The sequence below is a fragment of the Dipodomys merriami genome, unplaced genomic scaffold (genome assembly GCF_024711535.1).
Source record: "Dipodomys merriami isolate MVZ:Mamm:240054 unplaced genomic scaffold, mDipMer1.0.p SCAF_7, whole genome shotgun sequence".
NCBI classification, from domain to species: Eukaryota; Metazoa; Chordata; class Mammalia; order Rodentia; family Heteromyidae; genus Dipodomys; species Dipodomys merriami.
Window position 1 is genome coordinate 72,264,610 of NW_027206290.1, and position 15,768 is coordinate 72,280,377.

Consider the following 15,768-nt stretch of genomic DNA (forward strand, 5'->3'; position numbering starts at 1 on the left):
GAATGAACTAGAGAGTACTCCCCTGTCTGATGGGGACAGGCATTGTTTAACTGCAGCTCAGCACCTTGCCTTGTGGCAGGCATATCGAATAAGGGTCAGTAAGTAGATAATTCTGCTTTTCCAAAGGACCAGAAATAATTTCTTTTTTGGGCTGGGGTGAGGAGGGGTGAGCGAGTACTGGGGGATTGAATTTAAGACGTCACACTGCTAGACAGATGCTCTACCATTTGAGCTACACTCCCCAGTCCTTTTGTTTTTGAGTTTTCATTTCAGATAGGATCATTAATTTTTCCTAGGCTCATCTAAACTATGATTCTCCTTTCTTCTCAAATAGCTGTGACAACAGATGTGTACTACCTGTTAATAGAGGATTGCTAACTTTTGCCAGGGCTGGCATGAAACCAATGTTCTCTTGCCTTTGCCTCTCCAGTACTGGGAATACAGATGTGCATCACATGGCCGGCCCTGTTTTCTTAACCAGTAGTTGGAAGTAAAGCTAGTCCTTAACCCTCTTGGTGAGCACCTTAAGGTTAATAACATGAAAGAGCTCCCCTATTCTATCACCTGTCTTATAGGGAAATTGTGTGTTTCAGAGGCCTAAGAAATTTGTAGGTCATATAGCCATAAAGCTCTGATTTTTGAATGAGGAGACTAAAAGGGCAGTAGCATGCCTATTAGAAGCAGAGCTTGGACCAGCACCCAGAACTTTTTTCTGCTACCATTAGGGAACTAATGGGTATCTGAAGGTCACAGGCTGGCCTCTACTACCTCTTGGTGGCAAGTTGCTCTGTTTGGGCCCAGTTCCTGACAGATGAGAAATAGTTGCCATCCTGCTACAATTGCTTCCTTCCTTCTCTTTTCTGAATCCCTTGCCTGAAATGCCACTCTCCCCTTTTCTTTGTTAGGAGCCAGATTACTTGTGTTCAAATTGTTCATCTACCAAATGCCAGCTATCTGAATTGATAAACTTCCATTGATTCCATTGTAATAGTATGAACAATGACATGATCAGAGGGCATTGGAAGGTTTCAAAATTCTTGTGAAGACAAAAGCATGTAATACACTGGGCAAAGCCACTGCCCCACAGAACCATCAAGTATGAACTATGGTGGTGATGAGCCATATAGCTTATAGCTCCCCAAGCTGGAAGATGTGCCCTTCCTTTGTTTTCCATGCTGTCCTGTGATGTCTGTATGATTACACGTGCCACATTGTGTTGTAATTGTTTATTTTTCTATCTCGCCTGCCAGGCTTAATACCACCTTCACTGATTCAGTAAATGCCTGTTAGTCACTGTGCCAGATGCCAGGGATGCAACAGCAAACCAGGGGCTCCTAGTCTAGTACAATAGCCTTGGGAACTTTTTCCTGGTACATTAAATTTGGGAAATACGATGCTCATCACAGCCCTCTCTTAGAGATTAGTGTCCACCTTAGGGTTGTAAAGGTTCTAATGAGTCTTCTTGTAAAGGAATCTATTTACTTTGTCCAACTCAGATTTACCAGGCTTAAAAAATGTTTGCTGAGTATATTTGTGTCATCTAGTCAATCCTTCCAATTCTTTTATCTACTTTGGTCCCCAGCTCAAGAGGAAGTCAAAGAGGCACAGCAATGTTAGAGACACTGCTGGGAGCATAAAGCCTCTGGGTGCATAAAGACCTGCTAGCTTGCTCTCTGCTGTCCCTATGGAGACAGGCAGCCCTAGGCTGAACATGAAGCCCCAGTCACTGCAGCTGATGCTGGAGGAGCAAGTGCTGGCACTGCAGCAGCAGATGGCAGAGAACCAGGCTACCTCCTGGAGGAAGCTGAAGAACTCCCAGGAGGCCCAGCAAAGGCAAGCAACCCTTGTGAGGAAGCTACAGGCCAAGGTAAGGGAGTTACACTTCTGGGGAGAGAAAGAAAGCACCTATCAGAGCTGGGCACTGGGGTGGGATAAGGACTGGAAGACGCAGAGCTGTAGGGGAAAACAACTCATACCTAGCCAGGTTAGGAGAGTACCTTGACATCCCAGATGTCACCCATGGCTTCTCCTTGGATGTTCACAAATATTCTATGAGTTAAAAATATGTCCTTTCTGTAGATGATGTACACACAGATTAGTTTCTTCAGGTTTGTTCTATTTTAGAGCTAAGATCTCACCCTGGTTTTGCCTCTTCAATATCAGAGGCAGAGAGAAAATTTGGGGTTTATTTTTTTCTGCTTGCTTGTATTTTTTTTTTTTTTATTTATTTATTTTTTTTTTTGGGTCCGGTCGTGGGGCCTGAACTCTGGGCCTGGGCGCTGTCCCTCAGCTCTTCAGCTCAAGGCTAGCGCTCTACCATTTGAGCCACAGCGCCACTTCCGGCTTTTTTCTTTTTGCTTATGTGGTGCTGAGGAATTGAACCCAGGGCCTCAGGCGTGCAAGGCAAGCGCTCTACCACTGAGCCACCTTCCCAGCCCTGCTTGCTTGTATTTTGAGACAGGGTCTTACTACATAGGCCAGGATAGGCTATCCTGCCTTAGTCATCCATTGCTAGAATTATGGGGACATACCACTATGTCAGGCCTAATTTTTTTTTTTTTTGCCAGTCTTGGGGCTTCAACTCAGGGCCTGGGAACTGTCCCTGAGCTTCTTTTGCTCAAGGCTAGTGCTCTACCACTTGAGCCACAGCACCACTTCTTGCTTTTTCTGTTTATGTGGCATTGAGGACTCAAACCCAGGACTTCATACATACTAGGTAAGCACTCTACCACTAAGCCACATTCCAAGCCCTGACCTAGATCCTTTCAGCACTCAAAAGCAATTATAGGATGTCGGGATCTTACCTCACCATCACAATCTGCTTTCTCTATTCACAGCAGATTTGCTCAAGATCTCTGGGGGCCTTTGCTTTGGGCTGTTTGTAATAACTCAGAGCCTGTTGTTTTTTGCCTCAGGTATTGCAGTACCGGAGCTGGTGCCAAGAGCTGGAGAGGCAGCTAGAAGCCACTGGAGTAAGTGAGGTTGAGTCCCATGCTCCCTTGAGCTGTCAGTATGTGTTTAATAGAAGTCTCTCCCATCTTTAGCCCTAGAGATATCTGATCTTCTTAGGATCTTCTTTTTTTTTTTTTTTTTTTTTGTCGGTCGTGGGGCTTGAACTCTGGGCCTGGGCACTGTCCCTCAGCTCTTCAGCTCAAGGCAAGTGCTCTACCACTTGAGCTACAGCGCCACTTCTGGTTTTCTGGTGGTTTATTGGAGATAGGAGTCTCACGGTCTCTCCTGCCTGGGCTGGCTTTGAACCGCGATCCTCAGATCTCAGCCTCCTGAGTAGGATTACAGGCGTGAGCCACCAGCGCCCGGCTTTTCTTAGGATCTTCTTAGTTATTAACCTGAGAGATTCCAGTTCCTCTGTTCTCTAAGGATTAATACGTCAGGGGATTTAATAGGTGCAGTTAATGGGAGGGTGCAATAAATATAAGGGACCACATCTTTCTTCCACCAGGTGTCAGTGTTTATTTGTCAGAGGCCGCTGCAGGCATTCAAAAGCATATTTCTGTTGATACATTTGTCCTATAGGTTGGGTAGGACTGGTCTTTAAAGACCCATGTGCCTTTGTTCCAACTCTCTAAGACACTTTCTCACATTCTCCTCAGGAAAGTTCTCAAAGGAAGGGTACTAAAACATTGAACCCACTCTGTATAGGCCAGTCACCTTTAGGCTTTATCATATAATTATGTCAGTCTTCAACTTTCTGAGGAAAATGATATCACCTTTGTTTTGTAGTTGAAGACACTGTAGCCCAAAGATGATAAGTGATTTCCCAAGGTCCAAAATTAGTGTAATAGAAGTCAAGACAGCCAGATGCTGGTGGCTCATGCCTGTAATCCTAGCTATTCAAGAGGCTGAGATCTGAGGATACAGTTCAAAGTTAGCCTGGGCAGGAAAGTCTGTGAGACTCTTATCGCCAATAAACCACCAAAAAACCAGAAGTGGTACTGTGGCTCAAGTGGTAGAGTTAGCCTTGAGCTGAAGAGCTGAGGGACAGTGTCCAGGCCCAGAGTTCAAGCCCCACAAGTGACAAAAAAAAAAAAAAAAAAAGAAGTCAAGATATTGGTGAAAGAGATCTTATGCTTCTTAGGCCATCTTTTAGGAGAGGTTTATTGTTTTCCTTTTGGAGAAAAGAATACAGTGGATTTGTTTCCAGGACACAGTGGTTGAGAAAAGAAGCGGATTGTTGACAATGTGAAGAAAATTTCAAAAATGGGCTGCTGTAGACAGCATCAGGGAAGCTGGGCACTCGTGGCTCATGGCTATAATCCTAGCTACTGAGGTGGCTGAGCAGTTTGAAGCCAGCTTGGGCAGGAAAGTCCCTGAGACTCATCTCCAAGAAACCACTCAGAAAAAGCTGGAAGTGGTGCTGTGGCTTAAGTGGTAGAACACTAGCCTTGAACAAAAAGATGCTCAAGGACAGTTGTCTAGGCCTTCAGTTCAAGCCCTAGGAGCAGCAAAAAAAAAAAAAAAAGGCATTAGGGAATTGGCCTTAGTTTTAATTGTAAAGGTTTATAAGGTATGTCTCTCTCTGGCTAAGGGACCAATCCCTCGGCAGTGGGAATGCATGGAGGAGCCAAACCTAGAACAGCTGCTAATCCGCCTGGAAGAGGAGCAACAGAGGTGATGGACCCCAAATTTTATGACTTGGGTGCTTGGCCAGAGGGTGGAAAAGGTCAATGGGAAACCTTTCTTCTGAATGCTATCATGGAATAGAACCATAGATTTCAGCCTTAGCCCTCTAATTTCTAGCAATGGACAAATTCCACTGTCATCTTATTTCCCAGAGGGACAAGCATTGGACCAGACCTTTGTTTTGCACTTGTTCTTACCCCGCCCCGGTACAGGTGTGAGAGTCTAGTAGAGGTGAACACTGAGCTTCGGCTGCACATGGAAAAAGCTGATGTGGTGAACAAAGCCCTTCGAGAAGATGTGGAAAAATTAACAGTGGACTGGAGTCAGGCCAAGGATGAACTAATAAGGAAGGAGAACCAGTGGCAGATGGAACAGGAGGTAGGAAGAACTGTGCAAGGAGTGATATGTATGCAGTCTGGCACTGCCCTGGTCAGTGCAAGAAGGGGTTAATTTCAGGACTTGGTGGAAACTGAGCTGTCATTGTTAAAGCCTGTGAGAATCCTCATCCATTTCGACAACTTTGTCCTGGTTAGGCCTTCTGTAATTGTGCCATTGCATGCCTTCTTTAGGCTTTGCTGGCAGGTAGCGTGACATTTAAAGCAACTCTTCTTGTACTCCCTTTATTGTGGGAATCTGTTTATCTAGATGCTAAGAAAGTCATTAAGTTGAATGAGAAGAAAAACTGGTTATGAACCCTGGGGAAATTTTCAGATCCCAGGAAGTAAGCATTTCCTAAGCCTTTGTTCTGTGCTAAAAGAAAAAAATATGTGTATGTATGCTCAAACAGTCCTCTATTGGGAGATACACACATACACTCACACACACCTCTGTCAGACCAGGGGCTGTGGTTCACTTGTCTACCAAGCTTGAGGCCCTGAGTTTAAGGTCCAGTACCAACCTACTTGCCCTCACCCCACCAAAAAAGAATCCAAAACAAATAAAATCCAAAGGTTGGAGACATTGCTTCAGTTGGTACAGCACTAGTCAATGAGCAAAAGCGTCAGGTATCAAGTTCAAAGCCCGGGCTCAGATCAGGAAGAAAAGAAAATCCAAGGTTATTGTCTTCTCTTGAGTGTGACCTGGGTTTCTGAACACAGTTCTTCAAGGGCTATCTGAAAGGGGAACATGGTCGCCTTCTCAGTCTATGGCGGGAGGTGGTGACCTTCAGACGCCACTTCCTGGAAATGAAGTCAGCTACTGACAGGTTAGTGTGGGAACAGAAGGGAGGAGGTTTACCCCTACCAATTCTAGACTTAAGTTAGTGGGCTGCTGTAGAAGGGATCAGACATAGGGTTGGGATAGGGAAGATTTGTTGGATTCAGATGACTTCCCAGACTTGCCTCTCAGGCTTTCTGTCCCCATTCTCTAAATTCTCTTCTTTGGTCCCTGTCGGAATCTGCTCTTTTCCTTGCTTGTACTCAGAGATCTGATGGAGCTAAAGGCTGAACATGCGAGGCTTTCTGGGTCCTTGCTGACATGTTGTCTGCGTTTGACCATGGGAGCACAATCTCGAGAATCTACTGGATCTGGGAAAATGGATGACAGCGAGCCAGCCCAGCAGCTGCAACTGCTAGCCAAGATCCAGGAACTGGAGAAGGAAGCCCATGAGAGGAGCCAGGAGTTAATGCAACTCAGGAGCCAAGGGGATCTGGAGAAGGCTGAACTTCAGGATCGGTGAGATAGCTTGCAGTCCTAGGAAGAGTTCCTAGAGGGAAAGCTGACTTCCCTAGAGAGTTAGGGATAGGCAAGGGAGATATCAAGAGTATTTGCACCAGGATAGAGGAAGGAAGTGTGTCAGAGTAGTCTAGTTTGAAATCCATTGCCACACTTTGGGGCTTGTCACTGACCTCTGCACTCAGGCTACCTTGCAGCTTGATTTCTGTCTTATTAATTTATACAGGTAGCTATCCTCTATCAATAACAAATCTCTTGCTGTTCAATGCTTCTCTGCCCTCATACACGCTTACTTTGACCTGGAATGCTTTCTTCTGTTTCTCCCTGTCCTTTAGGGAAGACATGTCACATCTTCTCTGAAGTATATAACTTTAATAGCCTATTATATTACCAGACTCTGGTCTTTTTGGTCTGCTTGATACAGCATTAATCTCATTAATTGCTTAGGTTTTGTTTTTGTTTTGGTTAGGTCTGTTGATCTGTTTATTTTTGTGGTGCTGGGAATCAGAACCAGGGCAACTGTTCTACTACTGAACTACACTGTTAGCCTGCTGTTTTAATTTTTGGATTGTAATGAAATTTTTTTTAATGATGTTAAGGGCAGGAACATAAGCAGAATCCTATTGGACAAAGCTTATACCCCATGGCTAAAGTTCTTTTTTTTTTTTTTTTTTTGGGGTCCAGTCGTGGGCCTGAACTCTAGGCCTGGGCGCTGTCCCTCAGCTCTTCAGCTCAAGGCTAGCGCTCTAACACTTGAGCCACAGTGCCACTTCCGGCTTTTTGCTTATGTGGTGCTGAGGAATCAAACCCAGGGCCTCATGCATACAAGGCAAGGACTCTACCACTGAGCCACCTTCCCAGCCCCCCATGGCTAAAGTTCTATCTTCACCTATTAATGGTATACATAACTTAGAGGAGTAAAGCTAAACTTAGTGGTACAGCACTTGAAACACTAGGGTAGGAAGAAGCTAGCACAGGCAACTTAGCAAGCCCTGTACCTCCTTACCCTCTTCCCCTACAAAAAAAAGAAATTGGAGAACTATTTTGTTTTGCTTTTTGTTTTGCACAAAGGACAGTCTCACTAAGTTTTGTGTTTCTAGTGCTTTGCCCTCTATATATCTACCATGCATAGGCACTTGATGTTTATTGGATTGATATAATTATTATTTTTGTTTGTTTCCGGTCGTGGGGCCTGAACTCTGTCCTTCAGCTCAAGGCAAGCGCTCTACCACTAGAGCCACAGCGCCACTTCCAGCTTTTTTCTTTTTGCTTATGTGGTGCTGAGGAGTCGAACCCAGGGCCTCATGCATGCAAGGCAAGCACTCTACCACTGAGCCACCTTCCCAGCCCCTGGATTGATATAATTGTTAAATGAATGAATATACAGTGACTTAGGCTCTTAGAGACGATATATAAAAAAATCAGAACTTAACCATCTACACTCCTAGAGGATACTCCTTTGAGAAATACTTGTTTTGCCATCCATATAACAGGCACAGAGGTCCAAGTTGATTGTGCTACATGATAAAAATGTCAGTGATTTTGCTGAACTTTGAGATTAATATCAGAGAGGCTGATTATTCTCTTTTCCAAGTCCCCCTTCCTTTTTTCCTATCAGAGTCAGAACCTGGGCTAGAGGGACCTTGGGGCTATTCCCATGTGGCAATTCTGATGTTCTTATTGGCTTCAGGATGCTTGACTTCAAGATCAAGCGAGGCCTGGAAGGGCCTGGGCCAGGGCTTTCCTTCAGCTCTGGGGCCCCCAAACACGTGTTCCAGCCTTGAGATGTGGTAAATCCCTGCATGTGTCTGAGTGGCTTTGGCTTTCCCTACCAGTTCAAGGCTATATAGCATCATGCATTTAAGGAGTTCAAAAGGGGCTGGGGGTACCCAAGGGATTTGGGGAGATCTGCAGTGGAAAGTGGGAGTGTCTGGGTTGGGGCTTGGGTGTGCTGCATTGCAGCTCCATCCATGGGCTGTCCAGCTGACAGTGCTGTGCTCTTTTCTTTAGGGTGACTGAGCTCTCTGCTCTGCTGGCCCAATCTCAGAAACAAAATGAAGATTATGAAAAGATGGTAAAGGCTCTGAGAGAGACAATGGAGATCCTGGTATAATACACTTTGTTCTGGAAAGGAGTTGGGAGTGGGTTTGTAAGTCACTTGCTCTTTATGGACAGGCACTGCAGGAAAAAAATTAAATGTTCCTTGATGAACTCCTACAAAACTGAAAAATTAATTCTGGCTGAATCTTAAAAGTAATTAACTCATTTATGCATGCAATATATATTAACTATCCACTGTTCGAACCATATTCCTGGTGAGATTACAGTGGTATATGTATGTAATGTGTCATTTTCAGTGAGGGGTGGCACATTCTTTTTTTTGGGGGGGGTGTCTGGTTGTGGGGCCTGAACTCTGGGCCTGGGCACTGTCCCTCAGCTCTTCAGCTCAGGCTAGCACTCTACCACTTGAGCCACAGCACCACTTCTGGCTTTTTTCTTTTTGCTTATGTGGTGCTGAGGAATCGAACCCAGGGCCTCATGCATGCAAGGCAAGCGCTCTACCACTGAACCACCTTCCCAGCCCCTGGTGGCACATTCTTAGGAGGTACTGACTGGAGTATGGCTTCAATGGTATAGTGCTTGTCTAGCAAGCCTGAAGCCCTGAGTTCAAACCCCAGTTTCTGAGAAAAAAGAAAGAAAAAAGAGATACTTATCAAATTAACAAGCCACTAGGAAGGAGATACATGGAGAAATTTAAAACCTCTTCATACTGGTTGAGTAGATCAAGGGGTAGAGCACTTACCTTGCAAGTGTGAGGTGCTGAATTTAAACACCCAGTGCCACCAAAATTTTTTTTAAAAATCGGAAGAAATTTTAGAACATAGACGTTAGGGAAACCACTGAGGAATATAGCAAAGTTTAGGGTAGGTTTGAGGTAGACACAATGGCTGTCATCACATTGTTTGACAATCTGATATTTGGGAAAAGAAAGTTGATATATGTTCATTGTTTTTCAGGGAAGAACCAATATCAGTGGCTAGAAGTTAAAGGGTAGTAGGTTTGGGCTCAAATTAAATTTGTTCATTTGAACATCCTGCTTAGTAAAGGAGTGAGGGTTTGGTCCCTGACAACACTGCCTGCGATGTTCTCTAAGACTGCACATTAGAATCAAATTTTTAGGTCTCTGATTTTAGGTAGCTCCTGAACTGCTGTTCACATGCATACCCCTAATCTTTTTTTTTTTTTTTTTTTTTGACAGTCATAGTGCTTGAACTCAGTGTCTAGGCACTGTCCCTGGGCTTCTTTTGCTGCCACAGCATCACTTCTGGCTTTTTCTGTTTATGTGGTACTAATCTTTTTTTTTTTTTTTTTTCCTGTCGGTCGTGGGGCTTTAACTCTGGGCCTGGGCCCTGTCCCTTAGCTCTTCAGCTCAAGGCTAACACTCTAACTTGAACCACAGCACCACTTCTGGTTTTCTGATGGTTAATTGGAGATAATAGTCTCACAGTCTCTCCTGCCCAGGCTGGCTTTGAACCGAGATCCTCAGATCTCAGCCTCCTGAGTAGCTAGGATTACAGGTTTGAACAACAGGCGCCCTGCCTTCCTAATCTCCTAGTACAAGTTGGGTCCTCTGGAGCTAGCTTTTCTGAGTTTTTTGTTTGTTTGTTTGTTTTGTTATGCCAGTACTGTGGCTTAAACTCTTGTCTCATATTCTTGTTCAGTATATTTGCTCATGACTGGTACTCTACCACTTGAGCTATGCCTCCAGTTCTGGCTTTGTGTTGGTTAATTGGAAATAAGTGTCTTGCATTTGTCTTCCCCAGGCTTACTTCACACCATGATCTTCAGATCTTTTTTTTGTTGTTGTTGTTTTTTGTCGGTTGTGGGGCTTGAACTCTGGGCCTGGGCGCTGTCCCTCAGCTCTTCAGCTCAAGGCGAGTGCTCTACCACTTGAGCTATAGCGCCACTTCCAGTTTTCTGGTGGTTTAGTGGAGATAGGAGTCTCACAGTCTCTCCTGCCCGGGCTGGCTTTGAACCGCGATTCTCAGATCTCAGCCTCCTGAGTAGGATTACAGGCGTGAGCCACCAGCGCCCGGCTTGATCTTCAGATCTTGGCTACAAGTATGAGCCACCCTGGATTGTCTATACATTTCTTATTCCTTTTTGTCAAGAATTTTTTAATTCAAATACTTACAGGACTTAGATAATAAATTAGTCAAGCAGATTGGGTCATAAATTCTGGTTTTCTAGAACTCTCATGTTTAGTTTTCAGTTCTGCAGGAGACAGTTGAGCTCAGTATGAAGGATCCTGAAATAAAATGTCAAGTAGGCATTATACTTTTCAACTTCAGTAAATTATTTCCATCTAAGAATGGGAGCTGAAGTTGTTAACTTTTGTTTTACTTTGTTTTTCTGAGATACGGTCTCACTATATAATATAGCCCAGGCTGGTCTTGAATTTGCAATTCTCTTGCCTCAGCCTCCTAAGTGCTGGGATTAAAGATATGGACTGTCACAATCCTTAACTCTTTGAGATTTTTATGCCAAATTTTTAAATTTGTATTCACTTAAATTTTATATAATAGGCTAAACAAGATATAGTCCATAGGTATATGAGTATGAATTCATAGTATAGGTATATCCCCTAATCTATTCTTCTCAAGCAGCTAGGATTATAGGCTCAAGCCACCAGGCCTAGCTATGAATTTCTCTTAAAACATTGGCCTTGTTCTGTTCCCTGTTCAGGAAACAAATCATGCTGAGTTAATGGAACATGAAGCATCTCTTAGTAGGAATGTCCAAGCGGAGAAGTTGTCTTTGCAGCACGTAATCAAGGACATAACTCAGGTACTAGTAAGCCTTCTGTTGTGGTAACTGGGTAATGCCTTGCTTTTCTCCCCAGGCCTCTATGTCCTATGAGTCTATCTCAGTTCAAGCCATTCTGAAGTTTGGGCTTAGGGTCATGTAAAGGGATATGTTCTCTGAAGTTATTTGAAGGTTGAAACCCTAGGGGGTAGGTAAGCATTCTTGTCCTATTACTGTGTGGTGGCTCTCTTTCCTATTACCAGCAGCAGTTCTCAGGTCATAGGCTAAATCTAGGTTTTATCACAGCAATAGTCTTATCTTCCTACATTTCTTTATCTGTTATTGCTGTACAAGGAATTCTAGCCTTGTTGCTCATCCTAGACTTGAGTGACCAAAGGTGGAAAGTTGTAGGAACAGCCATTTTTGTTACCCTCAGGAGAGGCCCTGAGAAAGAAAAGCTTGGAATACTACAGGCTGTAGTATAAGACCCTCTGTGGATACTTGGCTTCAGTCATTGGGGTGGTGACCACACTGTTTTGGGTCTGTGGACAGTAGGTTTCGGTCAGTGGGTAGTGAGCACACTGTTTTGGGTTTCAGGCTTTGGTGGAAGGAGACAATATAGCTCAAGAGTGTGGTCATGAGAGCTCCCTGCCGTTGGACTCTAGTGGCTTCTCCTCTCAGTTTGACCCCCAGGACCCAGACAAGGCTCTCACTCTGGTGCATTTGGTGCTGACTCGGAGACACCAGACTATTCAGGTGAGAACCCCAGTGCCACTCAGCCATACATCTTGGAGCCAAAATGATGTGTGCCCTAGGTACTTCCCTCGCTTGGACTGCCCCTGTTAGTTGGCCATTCCTGCAATATTTAGTCAGTTCCCCAAAGTGACTATTAGAACCTCCTGTGTTTTTTGCCCTCTTGTGCTTGAGGATAACAAGCACATTCTCCAGCCAGTGACATGCTTTATTTTGCATGTGATCTTGGCATAGCACTAAGAAAAGAATCCTGGGACAGTCTGGGTGTATGTCCATCTCCCTATGCCACTGTGCATTTGAAGATGATGAATAGAGAATAGAGTCACAAAAGCCCAATAACCTCTGGTCCTCTGACTTCTCAACCAGCCCCATCTCTGGTCCAACTTAATCCTTGTTGCACCAACTTTCAGTCTCCTTTTTCCAGCCCTGCTGTCAAGCTTTTGAAATCCTTCCTTTTCTCTTAATCCTTTTGCTAATCATCTCATTTCTGCTGTTCTCCCTCCACAGGACCTACAGCAGCAGCTTTCGGGCTGCCAGGAGGCTATGAACTTCTTGCAGCAGCAGCATGATCAATGGGAAGAAGAGGGAAAAAATCTGAAAGAAAGGCTGCAGACACTTACTGGGGAGCGGGACACTCTGGCAGGGCAGGCTACTGGCCTTCAGGGAGAGGTGGACTCTCTCAGCAAGTGAGCAGATAAGCTTTTCATGCTTGCCTTCCACATCTGGTTTCATTCCTCATTTAGCCACTTATCCCCATCACTCTGTGTGTGAGTGTGTGTGTGTGTGTGTGCGCGCGCACACGCGTGCGTGTGTGTGTGTGTGTGTGTGTGTGTGTGTGTGCGCGCGCGCATGTGTCACATGTCCCCTGGGGCTTGCTCATGGCCAGGGCATTGTTCCTGAGTTTTTGTGCTCTAGGCTTATACTCTACCACTTGAGCCACAGCTCTACCTCTGGCTTTTTTGGTAGTTAATTGGAGATAGGAGTCTCACAAACTCCTGCCCAGGCTGGCTTCTAACCACAATCCTCAGATCTCAGCCTCTAAGTAGCTAAGATTACATTTGTGAGCCACTGTCACCCATTTTTGAATGACTCTTCCTGCTGTCTCTGAGACTTTGGACTGAACAAGGTTGCTTTCTTTTTTGGTCTCTTGTTTTTACATGAAAAGCTTTTGGGTTTTGGGGTTTGACATTATAAAAAATGGTTTCCTGCTCAGAAGGAAGATGAATGTTTAAAGGAAACAAGTATTTCTCTCATTTGACCCTGCTTCCAGCAAGGAATATGGGTCTTGAGATCTGCTCATCTCTAGTCTCCTCTTTACAGGGAGCGAGAGCTCCTGCAGAAGGCCAGAGAAGAGCTACAGCATCAACTGGAGGTGCTGGAGCAGGAGGCATGGAGACTTCGAACTGCCAATATGGAGCTACAGCTGCAGGGTGACACTGCCCAGGGAGAAAAGGAGGAGCAGCAGGAGGAGCTGCATCTGGCTGTCCGAGAGAGGGATCGTCTGTAAGTGGGACCTCTCCTTCTTGGAGTCTAGCCTGCCTTTTGTTCCACACCCTCCTCAATTGACTCCCATCTCTTACGAAGTGAAGACCCAGAAATTTAAAACACAGTAGGTTCAGGGCTGGGAAGGTGGCTCAGTGGTAGAGTGCTTGCCTTGCATGCATGAGGCCCTGGGTTCGATTCCCAAGCACCACATAAGCAAAAAGAAAAAAGCCGGAAGTGGCGCTATGGCTCAAGTGGTAGAGCGCTAGCTTTGAGCTGAAAAGCTGAGGGACAGTGCCCAGGCCCAGAGTTCAGGCCCCATGACCGGACCCAAAAAAAAAAAAAAAAAACCACAGTAGGTTCAGATTCGCTTACTATTCCTTCTTCTGCAGAAAGAGGGATACAAAATTGAGTAAGACAAGCCCTTATTTCAAGAACCTTATGGTGTTATGGAAAAGACAGATAAGTAAACAACTGTGACATGATGTGAGATGAAGTATGAGCTAAATAGAATTTCAAAGCAATATTTAGCACCAGTGGCTCATGCCTGTAATCCTACCTACTCAGGAGGCTGAGATCTGAGGATTGTGGATAGAAGCCAGGTCAAGCAGGAAAGTCTGTGAGACTCTTATCTCTAATAAACTACTCAGAAAACTGGAAGTGATGCTGTGGCTCAAGTGGTAGAGCACTAGCCTTGAGCTGAAGAGCTGACGGATAGCGCCCAGGCCCAGAGTTCAAGCTCTACAATCAACAACAACCAAAAAAAAAAAAAAGTAACATTTATTGAGGAGCATGTAAAGCTTTATGGGAGAAGAGGTAGACCTAGACCTACTTTGATTGATGGGAGAAGTATTTCAAAACAATCCAAACAATAGCAAACTAAAAGCAGAAAGGCTTATTCATGTTCAGAGTAGGCTGGGCTGCTAAAGAATAAGATACACTGTGAGGTAATAAGAAATGAATTGATTGAGAAGGAAAGTCCAAGCCAGGCACAGGTGGCTCATGCCTATAATCCTAGGTACTCAGAAGGTTGAGATCTGAGTATCTTTGAAGCCAGCTGGGACAGGAATGTCTGCAAGACTCGAATCTCCAGTAAACTACTCAGAAAAGGTTGGGAGTGGTACTGTGGCTCAGGTGGTAGAACACGCCTTGAGCAGAGGCTCAGGGGTAGCATCTAAGCACTGAATTCAAACCCAGGATCAGAAAAAAAAAAAGAAGGAGGAGGAGGAAAGTCCAACCAGGCACCAGTGGCTCACACCTGTAATCCTAGCTACTCAGGAGGCTGAGATCTGAGGATCATGGTTTGAAGCCAGCCCAGGCAGGAAAGTACATGAGATTCTTATCTCTAATTAAGCACCAAACAAGCCATAGGTGGAGCAATGGCCAAGTGGTAGAGCATTAACCTAGGGCACAAAGCTTAGGGACACTGCCTAGTCCCTGAGTTCAAGCCCCTGGGATAACACACAAAAAGCAAAGGAAAGTCTAAGCAAGGTGCTGGCATCTCACTTCTGTAATCCTAACTACTCAAGAGACTGAGACCTGAAAGATCTTGGTTCAAAGCTAGCTAGCATTGGCAAACAAGTCTGTTAGACTCTATGTGCATTTAATCAGCAAAATGTCAGACTGGAAGCCTGGTTCAAGTAATAGAATACTGGCTGGGAGCAAAAATGTAAAGGAAGAGGGGCTGGGAAGGTGGCTCAGTGGTAGAGTGCTTGCCTTGCATGTCTGAGGCCCTGGGTTCGATTCCTCAACACCACATAAGCAGAAAAAGCCGGAAGTGGCACTGTGGCTCAAGAGGTAGAGCGCTAGCCTTGAGCTGAAGAGCTGAGGGACAGCGCCCAGGATGAGTTAAGGCCCCACGACTGGCAAAAAAAAAAAAAAATGTAAAGGAAGAGTAAAATAAAAAGGAAGAGGAAGCCAGGCAGTGGTGGTGGCTCACATCTGTTATAATCTTAGCTACTGAGGAGACTGAGATCTGAGGATTACTGTTAGAAGTCAGTCCTGGCAGAAAAGATCATGAGATGCTTCTCTTCAGCTGGAAGTAGCACTATGGCTCAAGTGATAGAGTGCTAGCCTTGAGCAAAAGAAGCGTAAGGACAGCTCCCAGATCTTAAGTTCAATCTCCAAGACTGGCACACACAAAAAATAAAAAATAAAAGAGTATTTCAGTCAGTGGCCTCCACTGATCTGCAAATCTCTCTTATTTGATAGACAAAACAGTGATTCTGGCTCTTCAGATAGTACTGAAGGGTTGGTAGAAAGATTAGAGCAGGTTTTTTTTCTTCTGTGCCAGCATAGATCCTATTATATGGTAGGTCTTGAATAACTGATAGCAGAGGGGCTGAGAATGTGGCTTAGTGGTAGAGTGCTTGCTTAGCATGCATGATGCCCTGGGTTCAATTCCTCAGTACC

The 15,768-nt window shown here is 44.8% G+C and overlaps 1 protein-coding gene across 7 annotated transcripts in view; it reads left to right on the forward strand.

Moving 5' to 3' along the window:
- Window positions 1-15,768, forward strand: part of Cep250 (centrosomal protein 250) — a 60,756-nt gene that overhangs the window by 6,775 nt on the left and 38,213 nt on the right. For 5 of the 7 annotated variants that reach the window (XM_070007150.1, XM_070007152.1, XM_070007149.1 and 2 more), the window contains 11 exons: window positions 1,583-1,867; window positions 2,916-2,972; window positions 4,547-4,629; window positions 4,854-5,019; window positions 5,739-5,845; window positions 6,064-6,315; window positions 8,326-8,422; window positions 11,062-11,163; window positions 11,719-11,877; window positions 12,382-12,560; window positions 13,195-13,377. In XM_070007150.1, coding sequence (XP_069863251.1) covers window positions 1,685-1,867; window positions 2,916-2,972; window positions 4,547-4,629; window positions 4,854-5,019; window positions 5,739-5,845; window positions 6,064-6,315; window positions 8,326-8,422; window positions 11,062-11,163; window positions 11,719-11,877; window positions 12,382-12,560; window positions 13,195-13,377 — 1,568 coding nt within the window. In that variant the 5' untranslated portion in view covers window positions 1,583-1,684. Of the gene's footprint in view, window positions 1-1,582; window positions 1,868-2,915; window positions 2,973-4,546; window positions 4,630-4,853; window positions 5,020-5,738; window positions 5,846-6,063; window positions 6,316-7,669; window positions 8,106-8,325; window positions 8,465-11,061; window positions 11,164-11,718; window positions 11,878-12,381; window positions 12,561-13,194; window positions 13,378-15,768 lie in introns of those variants that run through there. The other 2 variants (XM_070007153.1, XM_070007154.1) reach the window with 2 other exon arrangements.